Source organism: Nansenia antarctica (assembly GCF_963989245.1).
Source record: "Nansenia antarctica genome assembly, chromosome: 3".
NCBI classification, from domain to species: domain Eukaryota; kingdom Metazoa; phylum Chordata; class Actinopteri; order Argentiniformes; family Microstomatidae; genus Nansenia; species Nansenia antarctica.
In genome coordinates this window covers 18,149,392-18,166,594 of record NC_137688.1, presented here as the reverse complement: position 1 = coordinate 18,166,594, position 17,203 = coordinate 18,149,392, and the positions used below count along the sequence as shown (strand labels likewise).

Below are 17,203 nucleotides of genomic sequence, written 5' to 3'. Positions count from 1 at the left end.
AAGGCTACAGTGAAAACCATATTTTGCAGTTGATTTAGCCTACCTGCAGAGTAGAGGCCGCTGAGTCGCTGGTCTCTGTCAGTCCCGTGCTCCTTGGTATACTGGACACGATGTATCTGGAGCCCTTTGGTGCAGGCTGTCTGACCACCAGCTTTCCTTTCCTCGTCTCCGCTAGAAACAGACTGTACCAGTAGGCATCGTTGGAGACCAGGGTGGAATCTGCGATGGTAGAGTTCCTCTCGCTGATCACGCTGTTCCTACAGACAGGAGCCGCTTTGCTGGGCTTCGGTGTCTGACACTTCAGCACGATGGTGACCAATATGGTGATCAACAACAGGAACGACACCGAGCCCAGCCCGATCACCAAATACAGGTTTAAGTCTGAGAAGATGTCATATTCTAGAGGCACTTCAGTCATGTCAGAGTAGGCTTTAACAGCAGTCTCCACTGTTGACAGCTTGATGGTGACTGTAGCAGAGAGAGAAGGCTCCCCGTTGTCCTTGGCGATGACAACCAGCCGTTGGTGACGCGGATCTCTGTAACTGAACATTCTCATAGTTTTGATCTCTCCGTTGTATTGGTCCAGACTGAATAACGTGGCGTCAGTAACCTGTAGAAACTGGTATGTAATCCGAGAGTTCTGTACCGAGTCTGTGTCTATGGCTATCACCTTGGCGATCAGGGATCCTTTATCGGTGGATCTGGGGATCTTTTCCTCCACCACGGAGCCGTGCGCGCGCCACGGAGAGACTATGAGCGGGCTGTTGTCGTTCTGGTCCACAATAATGATGTGGACAGTCACGTTACTGCTGAGAGGAGGAACACCAGAGTCTCTGGCCTCAATGTGGAAGAGGAACTCCTTCTCTATCTCATAGTCGAACGTCTTTAGTGCGTAAAGATTACCGTTCTCCGGATTGATGGAGAACAACATGGACATGGAGATGTTCACTATCTCCTTCTCTATGATGAAATAAACTAGATACTGGTTTTCATGGAGGTCTGGATCAAACGCAGTGAGGGAACTTAGCAAGGCCCCAGGCGCGTTATTCTCCATAACAGGTATAGTATAGAACGTCTGGGGGAACTGTGGAACGTTGTCATTAACGTCCAGTAGTTCTAAAGTCATAGTTTCATTGTCAGATAGCGGAGGGGAACCCCTGTCTGTTACAGTGAAAGTAATGTCATATTCTGGGACCTTCTCACGGTCCAAAGGTTCAGAAACTACTAACTCATAATAATTATCAGAAGACTCTCTTAGCGCAAAAGGTAATTGGTCAGGAATATGAATATCGACCACGCCATTATCACCTGAATCTTTATCGCTGACACTAACTACTGCTATCACCGTGTCTACTGCTACATTCTCTTTGATTGGGCTCTGGAATGATTTTATGGATATTTCTGGGTGATTGTCATTCATATCCGTTACTAAGATAGTTAATTTACATTGTCCTGATAGAGAATTGGCTCCCTTATCTGTTGCTATAACCTCCATATCATAAATCCTGAAATCTTCATAATTAATCATCTCCTTTACCGATATTTCACCGTTATCTGGGTTTAAACTGAACGTTTCCTGCGTTTTCTCTGATGTATATAAACTGTATGAATATATGATATCTGAATTGGTGCCCTCATCTAAGTCAGATGCATTCAGTTTAACCACAAGACTTCCGATTGGAGAGTTTTCCATTATATATATGTTGTAGATTTCTCTGTCAAACCTAGGGGCGTTGTCATTAGTATCCAGCACGCGAACAATGATGCTGGCTGTACCGGAGCGCGCGGGGACTCCTCCGTCTACAGCAGTGAGTATTAGATTATGAACAGCCTGCCCCTCTCGGTCTAAAGCCTTTTTCAAAATCAAATCGGCAAACTTGGATCCGTCTCTTCCTGTCTGAATTTCGATTGTGAAATGGTCACTTTCGCTCAATAGATATGTTTTTACTGAGTTTGAACCAACGTCTGGGTCCACTGCATTGTTAACCGAGAACCGTTCACCAGCCTGGGTTGCTTCCGATATGTCCAAGTTTATTGTATCCCTTCGAAAATGGGGCGCGTTATCATTGATGTCCATTATCTCTATTTCGATATAAAATATCCGCTGTGGGTTTTCTATAATAGCCTCCATTTTCAAATAACATGATGTAGATGTCTTAGAAGTGCAGATATACTCTCTGTCAATCCTTTCTACAATATAGAGCTCTCCCGTTTCTTTGTTCACGTCCAGATATTTCTTATTGGCTATGACATCTAACCGCATCTTCCGTGTACTTAATGTTTTCACATCCAAACCCAAATCTGCGGCTAAATTGGCGACGACGGAGCCTCCCTCCATTTCCTCGGGAATAGAATAATGAGTAACGGCAAATGCCGTGTTCAGAGTGGCAAAGAAAATAAATACCGAAACGTACCTTCTCCATGGTTGTACCGTAAAATGCGCCTCCATTGTTGGCATGTTATGTTCTCCAATATGTGCAATGCAGTCAGCTTAAATTGGGTCAGAGTATGATAATAATCAACAAGACAATATCATAACACGTTCGCAGTTGTAAGACGAGAGGGTGCAATATAATCCTTTTTTCCGGGAGAATTCAGAACCAGGAGCTGTCCACTCTGTGCATACCGAGCCTTCCTTACTGTGACGAAGTGTCATGGCGACCATGACGTCTGAGGAATACTTTTTAACTGGTCAACAGCGACGCTTTGCGCATAAAACGAGCCTGCTCTCCAAATCTCTATGATTTAGTCGAACTGTACATGTACATTCAAAACTGGATAAGGATTACAACGTGTAAAGCACCATTGATTGTATTAAAGGTTTTCATCAGAGAAGAAAACAATTGGTCGTCAGACGACGGTTTCCTAATATGGTTAGGATCAGGATTAGTTTTGGGACAAATGTTTTTGGTAATGTTTGTTGATCCTATATTAAATTGATTATTAAAAGCAAATATCAATCGAATTTTGTCATTACATATTGGCCCGACTGATACGCGCCACTGCTTACGAAAGAGAGTTTACACTTTAACGCACTTGGTGACTGTTAAACTCATTGATATGTAAGGCTACAGTGAAAACCATATTTTGCAGTTGATTTAGCCTACCTGCAGAGTAGAGGCCGCTGAGTCGCTGGTCTCTGTCAGTCCCGTGCTCCTTGGTATACTGGACACGATGTATCTGGAGCCCTTTGGTGCAGGCTGTCTGACCACCAGCTTTCCTTTCCTCGTCTCTGCTAGAAACAGACTGTACCAGTAGGCATCGTTGGAGACCAGGGTGGAATCTGCGATGGTAGAGTTCCTCTCGCTGATCACGCTGTTCCTACAGACAGGAGCCGCTTTGCTGGGCTTCGGTGTCTGACACTTCAGCACGATGGTGACCAATATGGTGATCAACAACAGAAACGACACCGAGCCCAGCCCGATCACCAAATACAGGTTTAAGTCTGAGAAGATGTCATATTCTAGAGGCACTTCAGTCATGTCAGAGTAGGCTTTAACAGCAGTCTCCACTGTTGACAGCTTGATGGTGACTGTAGCAGAGAGAGAAGGCTCCCCGTTGTCCTTGGCGATGACAACCAGCCGTTGGTGACGCGGATCTCTGTAACTGAACATTCTCATAGTTTTGATCTCTCCGTTGTATTGGTCCAGACTGAATAACGTGGCGTCAGTAACCTGTAGAAACTGGTATGTAATCCGAGAGTTCTGTACCGAGTCTGTGTCGATGGCTATAACCTTGGCGACCAGGGATCCTTTATCGGTGGATCTGGGGATCTTTTCCTCCACCACGGAGCCGTGCGCGCGCCACGGAGAGACTATGAGCGGGCTGTTGTCGTTCTGGTCCACAATAATGATGTGGACAGTCACGTTACTGCTGAGAGGAGGAACACCAGAGTCTCTGGCCTCAATGTGGAAGAGGAACTCCTTCTCTATCTCATAGTCAAACGTCTTTAGCGCGTAGAGATTACCGTTCTCCGGATTGATGGAGAACAGCATCGACATGGATGTATTCACTATCTCCTTCTCTATGATGAAGTAAACTAGATACTGGTTTTCATGGAGGTCTGGATCAAACGCAGTGAGGGAACTTAGCAAGGCCCCAGGCGCGTTATTCTCCACAACAGGTATAGTATAGAACGTCTGGGGGAACTGTGGAACGTTGTCGTTAACGTCCAGTAGTTCTAAAGTCATGGTTTCATTGTCAGATAGCGGAGGGGAACCCCTGTCTGTTACCGTAAATGTGATGTCATATTCTGGGACCTTCTCACGGTCCAAAGGTTCAGAAACTACTAACTCATAATAATTATCAGAAGACTCTCTCAATGCAAAGGGTAAATTATCCGGAATATGAATATCGACCAGGCCATTTTCACCTGAATCTTTATCGCTGACACTAATCACTGCTATCACCGTGTCTACTGCTACATTCTCTTTAATTGGACTTAGGAATGATTTTATGGATATTTCGGGGTGGTTATCATTCATATCCGTTACTAAGATAGTTAATTTACATTGTCCTGATAACGAATTGGCTCCCTTATCTGTTGCTATGACTTCCATATCATAAATCCTGAAATCCTCATAATTAATCATCTCCGTCACTGTGATTTCACCGTTATTAGAGTTTAAGGTGAATGTTTCTTGCGTTTTCTCCGACGTATACAGACTATAAGAATACACTATATCTGAATTGGTACCCTCATCCAAGTCAGTTGCATTCAGTTTAACCACTAGGCTCCCTATTGGAGAGTTTTCCATTATATCTATATTGTATGTTTCTTTGTCAAACTTAGGGGCGTTGTCATTAGTATCCAAAACTCGCACAATAATGCTGGCTGTACCGGAGCGCGTGGGGACTCCTCCGTCTACGGCGGTAAGTATTAGATTATGAACAGCCTGCACCTCTCGGTCTAAAGCCTTTTTCAGAATCAAATCAGTAAATTTAGACCCGTCTCTTCCTGTCTGAATTTCTATATTGAAATGTTCGCTTTCACTCAGATAATATGTTTTAATTGAATTCGACCCGATGTCTGGGTCCACGGCATTGTTTAATGAAAATCTTTCGCCCGCAGGGGTAGACTCAGATAAATCCAAATGCATTGTATCTCGTCGGAAGTGAGGTGCATTGTCGTTAATATCCAGTATTTCTAATTCTATATTAAACATTCGTATCGGATTTTCAATCGTTGCATCCATTTTTAAATAGCAAGAGGTCGTCGTCTTGGTGGTGCAAAGATACTCCCTGTCAATCTTCTCTACAATGTACAGTTCTCCCGTTTCTTTGTTCACATCCAGATATTTCTTATTGGCGATTATGTCTATTCGCATTTTACGTTCGCTCAAAGTCTTCACATCCAGTCCTAAATCAACGGCTAAATTGGCGACAACGGATCCTTCCTTCATTTCCTCAGGAATAGAATAGTGCGTAATGGCAGATACCGTGTTCAGGACTGCAATGAAAAAAATAAAGACCGAGACGTACCTTCTCCAGTGCTGTTCGGTTTTATATAACTCCATTGTTGTATGTGTTATTGTACAGCTCAGTCAACAAAATATGAATGGAGATAGACCTACGGCAAAGGAAATTGATGGAATCCTATAATCCATTTGGCGTTGATTTGTAAGAAAGGGGAAATGCCCATTACCTTTGTTAGCAATGGATTCAGCACCAGGGAGCTGTCCTCTGTTCATACAACGCCCATTATGACGAACTGTAATGGCGTTCATGACCTCACAGACGAGTGCGTTTACCTGGCCGACAGCGACGCTTTGCGCTTATGACAAGCCGGCACATCAGCGTTCAGCCCTTCTGACTTATTTTAAGCCTGGATTTGTACAAATAACTTAGATTTTGTTTTATTATCGACATAAATAACAACGCTAAAAGGAGATTAAAGGTACATTATGTGTTTTGCCCCCAAAAATTGAAAGACATTTAACTCTGATAGACATTAGAGCTGATTTGTATGAAAACAAATCTAGCAAAAGCCCATAATTAGACAAAATAATGTTTGACCTTATGGTAGACAAAGAGTATCCTAGCCATTTACGCATGAGGTAACGGGACATGCAGACAATAAAACTGAGTACAACTCTAGTATGATAGCGTATATGATACGAGTACAAAAACAATTGTTTGCAGATCAGACATTTATGCTAACCCTTACCTGCAGAGTAGAGGCCGCTGAGTCGCTGGTCTCTGTCAGTCCCGTGCTCCTTGGTATACTGGACACGATGTATCTGGAGCCCTTTGGTGCAGGCTGTCTGACCACCAGCTTTCCTTTCCTCGTCTCCGCTAGAAACAGACTGTACCAGTAGGCATCGTTGGAGACCAGGGTGGAATCTGCGATGGTAGAGTTCCTCTCGCTGATCACGCTGTTCCTACAGACAGGAGCCGCTTTGCTGGGCTTCGGTGTCTGACACTTCAGCACAATGGTGACCAATATGGTGATCAACAACAGGAACGACACCGAGCCCAGCCCGATCACCAAATACAGGTTTAAGTCTGAGAAGATGTCATATTCTAGAGGCACTTCAGTCATGTCAGAGTAGGCTTTAACAGCAGTCTCCACTGTTGACAGCTTGATGGTGACTGTAGCAGAGAGAGAAGGCTCCCCGTTGTCCTTGGCGATGACAACCAGCCGTTGGTGACGCGGATCTCTGTAACTGAACATTCTCATAGTTTTGATCTCTCCGTTGTATTGGTCCAGACTGAATAACGTGGCGTCAGTAACCTGTAGAAACTGGTATGTAATCCGAGAGTTCTGTACCGAGTCTGTGTCGATGGCTATCACCTTGGCGATCAGGGATCCTTTATCGGTGGATCTGGGGATCTTTTCCTCCACCACGGAGCCGTGCGCGCGCCACGGAGAGACTATGAGCGGGCTGTTGTCGTTCTGGTCCACAATAATGATGTGGACAGTCACGTTACTGCTGAGAGGAGGAACACCAGAGTCTCTGGCCTCAATGTGGAAGAGGAACTCCTTCTCTATCTCATAGTCAAACGTCTTTAGCGCGTAAAGATTACCATTCTCCGGATTGATGGAGAACAACATGGACATGGAGGTGTTCACTATCTCCTTCTCTATGATGAAATAAACTAGATACTGGTTTTCATGGAGGTCTGGATCAAACGCAGTGAGGGAACTTAGCAAGGCCCCAGGCGCGTTATTCTCCATAACAGGTATAGTATAGAACGTCTGGGGGAACTGTGGAACGTTGTCGTTAACGTCCAGTAGTTCTAACGTCATGGTTTCATTGTCAGATAGCGGAGGGGAACCCCTGTCTGTTACCGTGAATGTGATGTCATATTCTGCGACCTTTTCGCGGTCCAAAGGTTCAGAAACTACTAACTCATAATAATTATCAGAAGACTCTCTCAATGCAAAGGGTAAATTATCCGGAATATGAATATCGACCAGGCCATTTTCACCTGAATCTTTATCGCTGACACTAATCACTGCTATCACCGTGTCTACTGCTATATTCTCTTTAATTGGACTTAGGAATGATTTTATGGATATTTCGGGGTGGTTATCATTCATATCCGTTACTAAGATAGTTAATTTACATTGTCCTGATAACGAATTGGCTCCCTTATCTGTTGCTATGACTTCCATATCATAAATCCTGAAATCCTCATAATTAATCATCTCCGTCACTGTGATTTCACCGTTATTAGAGTTTAAGGTGAATGTTTCTTGTGTTTTCTCCGACGTATACAGACTATAAGAATACACTATATCTGAATTGGTACCCTCATCTAGGTCAGTTGCATTCAGTTTAACCACTAGGCTCCCTATTGGAGAGTTTTCCATTATATCTATATTGTATGTTTCTTTATCAAACTTAGGGGCGTTGTCATTAGTATCCAAAACTCGCACAATAATGCTGGCTGTACCGGAGCGCGTGGGCACTCCTCCGTCTACGGCGGTAAGTATTAGATTATGAACAGCCTGCTCCTCTCGGTCTAAAGCCTTTTTAAGGATCAAATCAGAAAACTTTGAGCCGTCTCTTCCTGTCTGCACTTCAATGTTGAAATGATCGCTTTCACTCAGATAGTATGTTTTAACTGAATTTGTTCCGACGTCGGGGTCCACAGCATTGCTTAGAGAGAATCTCTCTCCGACAGGGGTAGACTCCGATATATCTAGATGTATGGCATCCCTTCGAAATTGTGGTGCATTGTCATTCATATCCATTATCTCTATTTCTATATTGAATATCCGTAACGGATTCTCAATTATTACCTCCATTTTTAGATAGCAGGTCGACGTCTTGGTGGTGCAAAGATACTCCCTGTCAATCTTCTCTACAATGTACAGTTCTCCTGTTTCTTTGTTCACATCCAGATATTTCTTATTGGCGATAATGTCTATCCGCATTTTACGTTCGCTCAATGTTTTCACATCCAGTCCTAAATCTGCGGCTAAATTGGCGACAACGGATCCTTCCTTCATTTCCTCAGAAATAGAATAATGGGTTACCGCAGAGACCTTGTTCAGGATGGCAAAGAAAAGAAGAAAGACCGAGACGTACCTTCTCCAGCGCTGTTCGGTTTTATATGACTCCATTGTTGGATGTGTTATTGTGCAGCTCAGCCAACAAAATGTAAATCGAGGTACCGCAACGGAAAGTGATGGAATACTATAATCCTTTTGGCGTTGGTGTGAAAATCTGGGAAATAGCTTATTGTCGTTTTTAGCAATGGATTCAGCACCAGGGAGCTGTCCTCTGTTCATGCAACGCCCATTATGACGAACTGTCATGGCGTTTATGACCTCACAGGCGAGTGCGTTTACCTGGTCGACAGCGACGCTTTGCGCTTATGACAAGCCGGCACATCAGCGTTCAGCCCTTCTGATTTATTTTAAGCCTGGATTTGTACAAATAACTTAGTTTTTTTTTTTTTCGACATAAAGAACAACGTTAAATTTAGATTAAAGGTACAATTGACAGCGGGGCTGATTTGAATGAAAACAAATCTAGCAAAAGCCCATAATTAGACAATCAAAATAATGTTTGGATTTGCAACGGGACACGCAGACAATACAACAGAGTACAACTCTATTATGAGCGGGTATAATACGAGTACAAAATCAATTGTTTGCTGATCAGAAACGTATTTTATCCTACCTGTAGTGTAGAGGCCGCTGAGTCGCTGGTCTCTGTCAGTCCCGTGCTCCTTGGTATACTGGACACGATGTATCTGGAGCCCTTTGGTGCAGGCTGTCTGACCACCAGCTTTCCTTTCCTCGTCTCCGCTAGAAACAGACTGTACCAGTAGGCGTCGTTGGAGACCAGGGTGGAATCTGCGATGGTAGAGTTCCTCTCGCTGATCACGCTGTTCCTACAGACAGGAGCCGCTTTGCTGGGCTTCGGTGTCTGACACTTCAGCACGATGGTGACCAATATGGTGATCAACAACAGAAACGACACCGAGCCCAGCCCGATCACCAAATACAGGTTTAAGTCTGAGAAGATGTCATATTCTAGAGGCACTTCAGTCATGTCAGAGTAGGCTTTAACAGCAGTCTCCACTGTTGACAGCTTGATGGTGACTGTAGCAGAGAGAGAAGGCTCCCCGTTGTCCTTGGCGATGACAACCAGCCGTTGGTGACGCGGATCTCTGTAACTGAACATTCTCATAGTTTTGATCTCTCCGTTGTATTGGTCCAGACTGAATAACGTGGCGTCAGTAACCTGTAGGAACTGGTATGTAATCCGAGAGTTCTGTACCGAGTCTGTGTCGATGGCTATCACCTTGGCGACCAGGGATCCTTTATCGGTGGATCTGGGGATCTTTTCCTCCACCACGGAGCCGTGCGCGCGCCACGGAGAGACTATGAGCGGGCTGTTGTCGTTCTGGTCCACAATAATGATGTGGACAGTCACGTTACTGCTGAGAGGAGGAACACCAGAGTCTCTGGCCTCAATGTGGAAGAGGAACTCCTTCTCTATCTCATAGTCAAACGTCTTTAGCGCGTAAAGATTACCGTTCTCCGGATTGATGGAGAACAACATGGACATGGAGGTGTTCACTATCTCCTTCTCTATGATGAAATAAACTAGATACTGGTTTTCGTGGAGGTCTGGATCAAACGCAGTGAGGGAACTTAGCAAGGCCCCAGGCGCGTTGTTCTCCATAACCGGAATAGTATAGAACGTCTGGGGGAACTGTGGCGCGTTGTCATTTACATCTAATAGATGTACTGTTATCGTTTCATTATCAGACAAGGAGGGCTTTCCGCCGTCCGTCACAACGAAAGTGATGTCATATTCAGGAACTTTCTCGCGGTCTAAAGGTTCTGATACAATGAGCTCATAATGGACGTCAGACGACTTGTTTAAAACAAACGGCAGGCGTTGGTTTATGGAAAGATTCACTTTGCCATTGTCCCCCGTGTCCCTGTCACTCACGCCTATAATAGCTATGACTGTTCCCACGGGAATGTTCTCATTAACCGTGCTCGTTAGAGATTGAATGGTTATCTGAGGATAATTGTCGTTCATATCCGTTACATGCACTACAACTTTACACTGACCCAGCAGGGGAAGCAGTCCGCTGTCCTTTGCCTCAACATGCATCTCGTAAAACTTCATGTCTTCGTAGTCAATAGTCCCCTTCACTGTTATATCTCCTGTATTTGGATTCAATGCAAACACCTCTTGTGTTTTCTCCGACGTGTAAAGCGTGAACGAATAGATGATTTCTGCATTGGATCCCTCGTCTAGATCTATGGCGTTTAGTGTCATTATCAGCGTTCCAGATGGAGAATTCTCTGTCATATTAATGGAAGAAACGGGCTGGTCAAACCGAGGGGCGTTGTCGTTCACATCTAGCACACGAACAATAATATTAGCTGTTCCTGAGCGCGCGGGGATTCCGCCATCCAACGCTGTTAATATCAGATTGTGAACTGCCTGCTCCTCTCGATCTAAAGCCTTGGTCAAAACTAAGTCTACATATTTAGTCCCATCACTCCCAGTCTGTATTTCGATTGTGAAATGTTCACTGTCACTGAGTTTGTACATTTTTACCGTATTTATCCCTACATCTGGATCAACTGCATTGGGCAGAGAGAATCTCTCTCCTGGCGTGGCCGATTCCGAAACGTCAAGCTCAACCCTGTCCCTCCGAAAATGAGGCGCGTTATCATTAATGTCTGTGATTTCTAACTCAATATTGAAAATGCGTAAAGGGCTCTCAATGATAACGTCCAATTTTATGAAACAAATGGTTGTTTTGGTGGGACAAAGATACTCCCTATCTATCGTCTCAACAATATGGAGCTCTCCTGTCTTTTTGTTGACATCCAGGTATTTCTTGGTATGGAAAATATCAAGCTTTACCTCGCGATGAGACAGACCCTCAACCTCCAGTCCCAAATCCGCGGCTAGATTCGCCACGACGGAGCCCCTCTCCATCTCTTCGGGGATCGAGTAGCGGGTCACGGACAAAGCGGTGCTCCACAGTGCACTAAAGACAAAGACAGCCCAGAGGCAGCCCCTCTGCCGAGGCATCCTAAATGTTAGATTCTTCCTACTCCCGCTATAAGATGTGGGATGCTAATAACGCTTGTCGAAAAATCCCTTGTATAAAACTGATGTTCAAGGAAATATAGGCTGTTTGTTATCATATAAAAATGACATATCTGCTTCAGCTAAAACCGAGACATGTCTTTCCTGCAGCAGGGATGAATGGGAGTGTCATGGCTTCTTTAGAGCCTACACCCTGCGACATGTCCTAGTGAACAGTGACACCTTGTGACTAACGCTGTCACAGCCAGTCGGCTGGACCAGACGAATATGACGTTGCAGCACCGTCTATACTATGACCATACTTCGACTATCTGGTAACAATGTCAGAGATAGTCTTAACATTACTGTCAGGTTCATATCAGTTTCGATATTGAATATTAAACATTCTATTTTATACCTTGATGAGGCACTAATTTCAGTGTGCATTAATAGAAAGAAGGACACATTCTGTGCAGCCTGGTCTCACACGGCAGACGTCAGAATTCGACGTTTATGGACAAACGTCGAATTCTGACGTGAGATTGCATCCAAAGTGCAATTAAAAATGGAAAAATCCCGAGAGAAGCCCCGACAGGCGCATGCGCACCCCTGCGCTTTCAGAACGAGCTACCCCAATGTCACGTCGGAATTCGACGTTTGGATGCAATCTCATGTCAGAATTCGACGTTTGGATGCAATCTCACGTCAGATTTCGACGTTTGTCCATAAACGTCGAATTCTGACGTCTGCCGTGTGAGACCAGGTTGATATGTTTATGGTGAAAGCTAATGCATTGTGTTTGTATGTGGTTTGGTCTCACTGATTATGACATCACCCAGGAAAACTAGACAGTAAAAGTGGTACTGTGTCCGAATGTGTGGCGTCCGAATGTGACGCATACACAGACTGTTACCGTTGGCTGTGGTTTCAGCACCACACACACGGACAGCACCTGGGCCTCGTAGGCTTCAGTCATGCTGCAGCATTGTCTACTGTATATGGTCATATGTCGACTAATCTAGTAACAATGTAAGTAAATATTAATGTTTGTTACGACCCTTCGGTCTAGTGTAAAACCAGGGCCTAACACGCTACAGCGATGTTGCTGAATGTAGTCGCGTTACAAACAACACGTTACGAAACCAGAACTAAAATGAAATAATGTATTGTACTAATGCCACAGGGAAACAAAGAGGACGTTGAACGGTGCCAAACAAAATAAGGTCCTAACTACCGAACCACACCAGATATAATATAAATAAATTGGGTGGCACCAGTTCCTAGCCCCATCCCCTCTGGCCCTGCACGTAAAAATTACAAAGACTATGTATAATTTCAACCAGAACCAGAAACAGATAAACAAAGCACGTGGCTCTGCTACTTTACTTTCAGCCACAGCGTCAAACAAAACACGACAGACAACGACTTCCAAACAGAGGACAGGAGGGCTTTAAATAGACGGACGGACGTCTGATTGGTCCGGAAAAGGTGCGCGAATGATGATGGAGTGATGATAGGCCAATCGTAGACGGACGCCTGAACTGAATGAGAGTGAGAGGAGGAGATATAGAAATGAACACAAAAAACTCCAGCACGACAGGACTTGGGACGTAACAATGTTACATTTTAATCAGTTGTTTTAAGCAACAGTTAATTTACAGTTATCCATTTCCGTGTGGATAATCAGTATGTGAAAGTTAAGTTCTATAAGGCAAGATTCAAGGCATAGCGTGTTTTTTTTATCTGACTGTATATGACTGATTATGAAGACATCACCCGCGAAAACTAGAACGTTTTGCCTAGGGAATCTGTTTGTGTGACGCAACAATGAACTATTCGCTAGTCACTGACACACCCAAATAAAATAAAAACATTTCTGTAACTATGACATGATAATGCAGCTATTTGGCTGTTAAACTTCATCCCACCACAATGAAATTGATTAGTGGTCATATTTATCTTTCCTCATCAACCCTGAAACGGAGACGGAGTGAAAAACTGCACAGGTTAGAAGATTTATTTTTAGCTATAGCTAGGCCTATTAGCGTCTGGTCACGGTAGACACTTTACTTGTATCTTAGCAGTAGCCTACACGTCTGAATGATCAAATATACAGTACAGGCCAAAAGTTTGGACACACCTTCTCATTCAATGCGTTTCCTTTATTTTCATGACTATTTGGTACATTGTAGATTCTCACTGAAGGCATCAAAACTATGAATGAACACATAGGAATTATGTATTTAACAATAAAGTGTGAAATAACTCTAAATATGTCTTATATTTTAGATTCCTCAAAGTAGCCACCCTTTGCTTTTTTGTTGTTAATAAAATATATAATAATCATATTAAATATAATATGTGTTAATAATAATATGTTATTATATATATATTTAATATTATTATTATATATTTTATTAACAACAACATTTGTTTATTTTATTAACAACAACAAAACAAAGGGTGGCTACTTTGAGGAATCTAAAATATAAGACATATTTAGAGTTATTTCACACTTTTTTGTTAAGTACATCATTCCACATGTGTTCATTCATAGTTTTGATGCCTTCAGTGAGAATCTACAATGTAAATAGTCATGAAAATAAAGGAAACACATTGAATGAGAAGGTGTGTCCAAACGTTTGGCCTGTACTGTAAATATTTTATTAAGCTAAAAAAATACCTAAAATAGCTTTATTTACAAGTCTCTTATATAGTTTCCAAACTTGATATGTTTGCTCTTCACATGGTACTTGGCATGGTATTACTTTATTGTGATTCAATCACTTAACCAGCGTATTAAATACATGTTTTGACATTTCAACACCATGCAAGTGGACAGCGCCTCACTGTTACTCTAAGTTTAAAAGTTTAAGTATACCAGAACTGACATTGAAAGGCCACTGTGTCAGAACTGACATGAAAGTTTCACGTTTATTGTTATGTCACATTACACAATTGTACAAGTGTAAGAGAGTAAAATTATTAGGCTTCGGTTCCTGACATTGCAGCACAAGACAATAAGGCAATAGGCATAATTCAATGAAAAGAGTCAATAGTACAGGACATAAGTGACCGTAGTAAAGTGACTGTGAACTTAAGCTTAGGTAGTCCGTATGTGCTTGTGGATGATAGTCTACTACAGGCTTGTTCATGAGCCTGATCGCCTGAGTAGCGGTTAGCCTCTGAGTTTTGGCCTTGAGGCTCCTCAGTATTGTTGTATATATGTACAGTATTATATATGTGTATATATATATGTGCACCGACCATCAGTCAGTCTCAATGTTATCCAAGACGCGTAAGGGATCGCGCCAGTGCAAGAATTAAGCCATGTGTTTTAACGTTTATTAAAGCCCTCAATACATTTAGAATGCTTATCTTACTGTAGTATTACTTTCAGTGATTCATATTTGTTATTGATGCCTAATGAAGTACGTGGCTGTCTGCCATTCCGCTCCTCTAACTCCCTCTGTCCATCATACAGGCTAATAGCTTTTCTAGGACGTCCTCTCGTCTGTCCTCCATACGCTTCGTCCTCAAATAGCATTGGAGGAGAATATGTCAGGGAGGAACCTAGATCTTCTCCTCCAACGGGGACGCGAGTGGAGGAGGGAGGAGAGGGTGGGAGGTGTCGTGTTCCTGACATGCTGAGAGGCTTGTGTTTTCTGTTCCAGGTGACAGGAGGACCAGAAAACAACACAGCCAAACATGAAGACCACTGAAGATGACCAAGAAGCCCGCCAAACACTAAAACCAATTACATGTAGTACAAACTACAAAGTAAACTCGTTAGTTCTGTATTATGTTTCGCGATTCATGTGTGCGTCTGTATCTGTTCCATTTCAAACTCTCTGCCTGTTTCTTATTGAAGAGCGCCCTCTGGTGGTGAATGGAGGCAATCGGCATCGTCTAATGATTTAATAATAGTAATAATAGTAATAATAATAATAATAATAATAATAATAATAATAATAATAATACATTAGACTTATATAGCGCTTTTCTAGACACCCAAAGACGCTTTACAAACTGAAAAGATCGAGTAGTAATAATAAAAGGAAACAAAAGGTAAATAGAAGAAAGTATAGCAGCCTAATTGAGGTAGTGCTGGGGACACATGGGAAGGGGAGGGGGAGAGGGTTAACTGGCGAAGGCGAGCTTGAAGAGGTGGGCTTTGAGGGCCTGTTTAAATGTTGGGAGGGTGTTGGCCTGTCTGATGTGGTTGGGGAGGGCGTTGCAGAGGGACAGGGCTGCGGCTGAAAAGACCCCATCACCCCATCATTTCAGCTCATGTCTTGATTATTTCTAATACCGGGTCAAACCGGCCACTGTGCAGCCAATATGATACAGGCCACGATGTGGGAGGCTGTGTTCCATTTAGGCTTCCTGGATTGTTGATCATCTTCATAATAAGACATATCTAGGTCATGGAGTTCTATGCATGGTCTTTTTTTTTTTACATGGATTTTTTGTAAAGTGTTTTTTCTTACGTAACTAATGTGCTAGTCTCTCTGTCTCTCATTGACCTGTATTGATCAGAAAATAGGAGCGAGGGAAGCCAACTCAAATATAAACATGAGGGAGAGATAGATGAGGGGTGGGAGGTGAACACAGACGAGGGAAAGGGCATGGAGAACATGTTTGCCCTGCTGAAGGTCCCAGAGGCCATAGAGCTACAGGGGAGATGTGATGCTCTGAGATGGTGATTCACTGCCCTCTGAGGTCTGGCTGTAGAACTGGGCCCGGAATCATAGGTCAAAGGTCGTGACCTCACTGGGACATGTGCCTGTAGTACAGTAGTGGGCGGCGACCTGAAGAGGACGAACTTCCGCCCACCACTGTAAAAAATGGCAAGTTGTCTCAAGACTTATTAATTTAAATTCTAACCTTTCTGCCTTAAAATCTTGATTAAGGCCATGAAAGGATATCAAGTAATTTCAACTCACAATTAAGTTTCTACAACTTAAAAGACCAAGTTCACAGGACTAATTAAAGCAAGTAAACCATTCTTTCAACTTGTTTTTTCTAGTCAAATGAACAAATATCTTTGTTGCATCAACTCACCTGAACTAGCCTACCTAGTGCTTTTGCTTATGGTAACATAACAGCCGGGTCTGGTGGCCTACGATGTGAATAAGTTCACCCACTCAATCTAGCCTGACCAAAAAGCCTCTGAAGGTCATATTCACTTACACCATCACATCAAGGCGTTTCATCTTGTTCATATAAGATGAGAACTATTATCTGTCTCTATTTTTAAGCACATTAAGGCTCCACTTCCTTTTTCGCACGCATTGAAGTGCGCCGAGCTGACCTAAATACCACTGCCCTGCCCCCCCTCCCCCCCTGACTCTCCCTCCCTTGTCTCCTGCCTCCCCCCTCCCCTGCCTCCCCCCTCCCCAGTCAGAGGAGGCTACTCTCCAGCTCAACAAGCCTCGTTCCTCCAAGGAGACCGTTTCCTTATTAACAGCCGAACTAATTACCCTCCTGAATTTTGCCGATACTCATCTGTTGACATTCGGAACTCATTCCCCGGGAAATTAAAAGGAAAAGGGCAGGGAGCGAGAGGGGGGCGCGGGGCTCGGCAGATCATCCAGGTGTGGCATTTGGAAGTGTGGCTTCCTCTCCGACGCTGGTTCCCAGGCTCACCGTCTTTAATTAAAATGATATTTCGAGAGGAGATT

At 43.4% G+C, this 17,203-nt stretch overlaps 1 protein-coding gene across 1 annotated transcript; it reads right to left on the bottom strand.

Moving 5' to 3' along the window:
- Positions 1–34: 34 nt before the first annotated feature.
- LOC308153807 (uncharacterized protein) lies at positions 35–11,489 on the bottom strand (the record flags this gene model as incomplete). Its single annotated transcript, XM_080526996.1, has 4 exons — positions 9,135–11,489; positions 6,167–7,237; positions 3,108–5,492; positions 35–1,114 (listed from the first exon to the last, which is right to left on the bottom strand). The coding sequence occupies exons 1-4, from the start codon at positions 11,424–11,426 to the stop codon at positions 35–37; spliced, it is 6,828 nt and encodes a 2,275-aa protein (XP_080383122.1). The 5' UTR covers positions 11,427–11,489.
- Between the last annotated feature and the right edge of the window lie 5,714 nt (positions 11,490–17,203).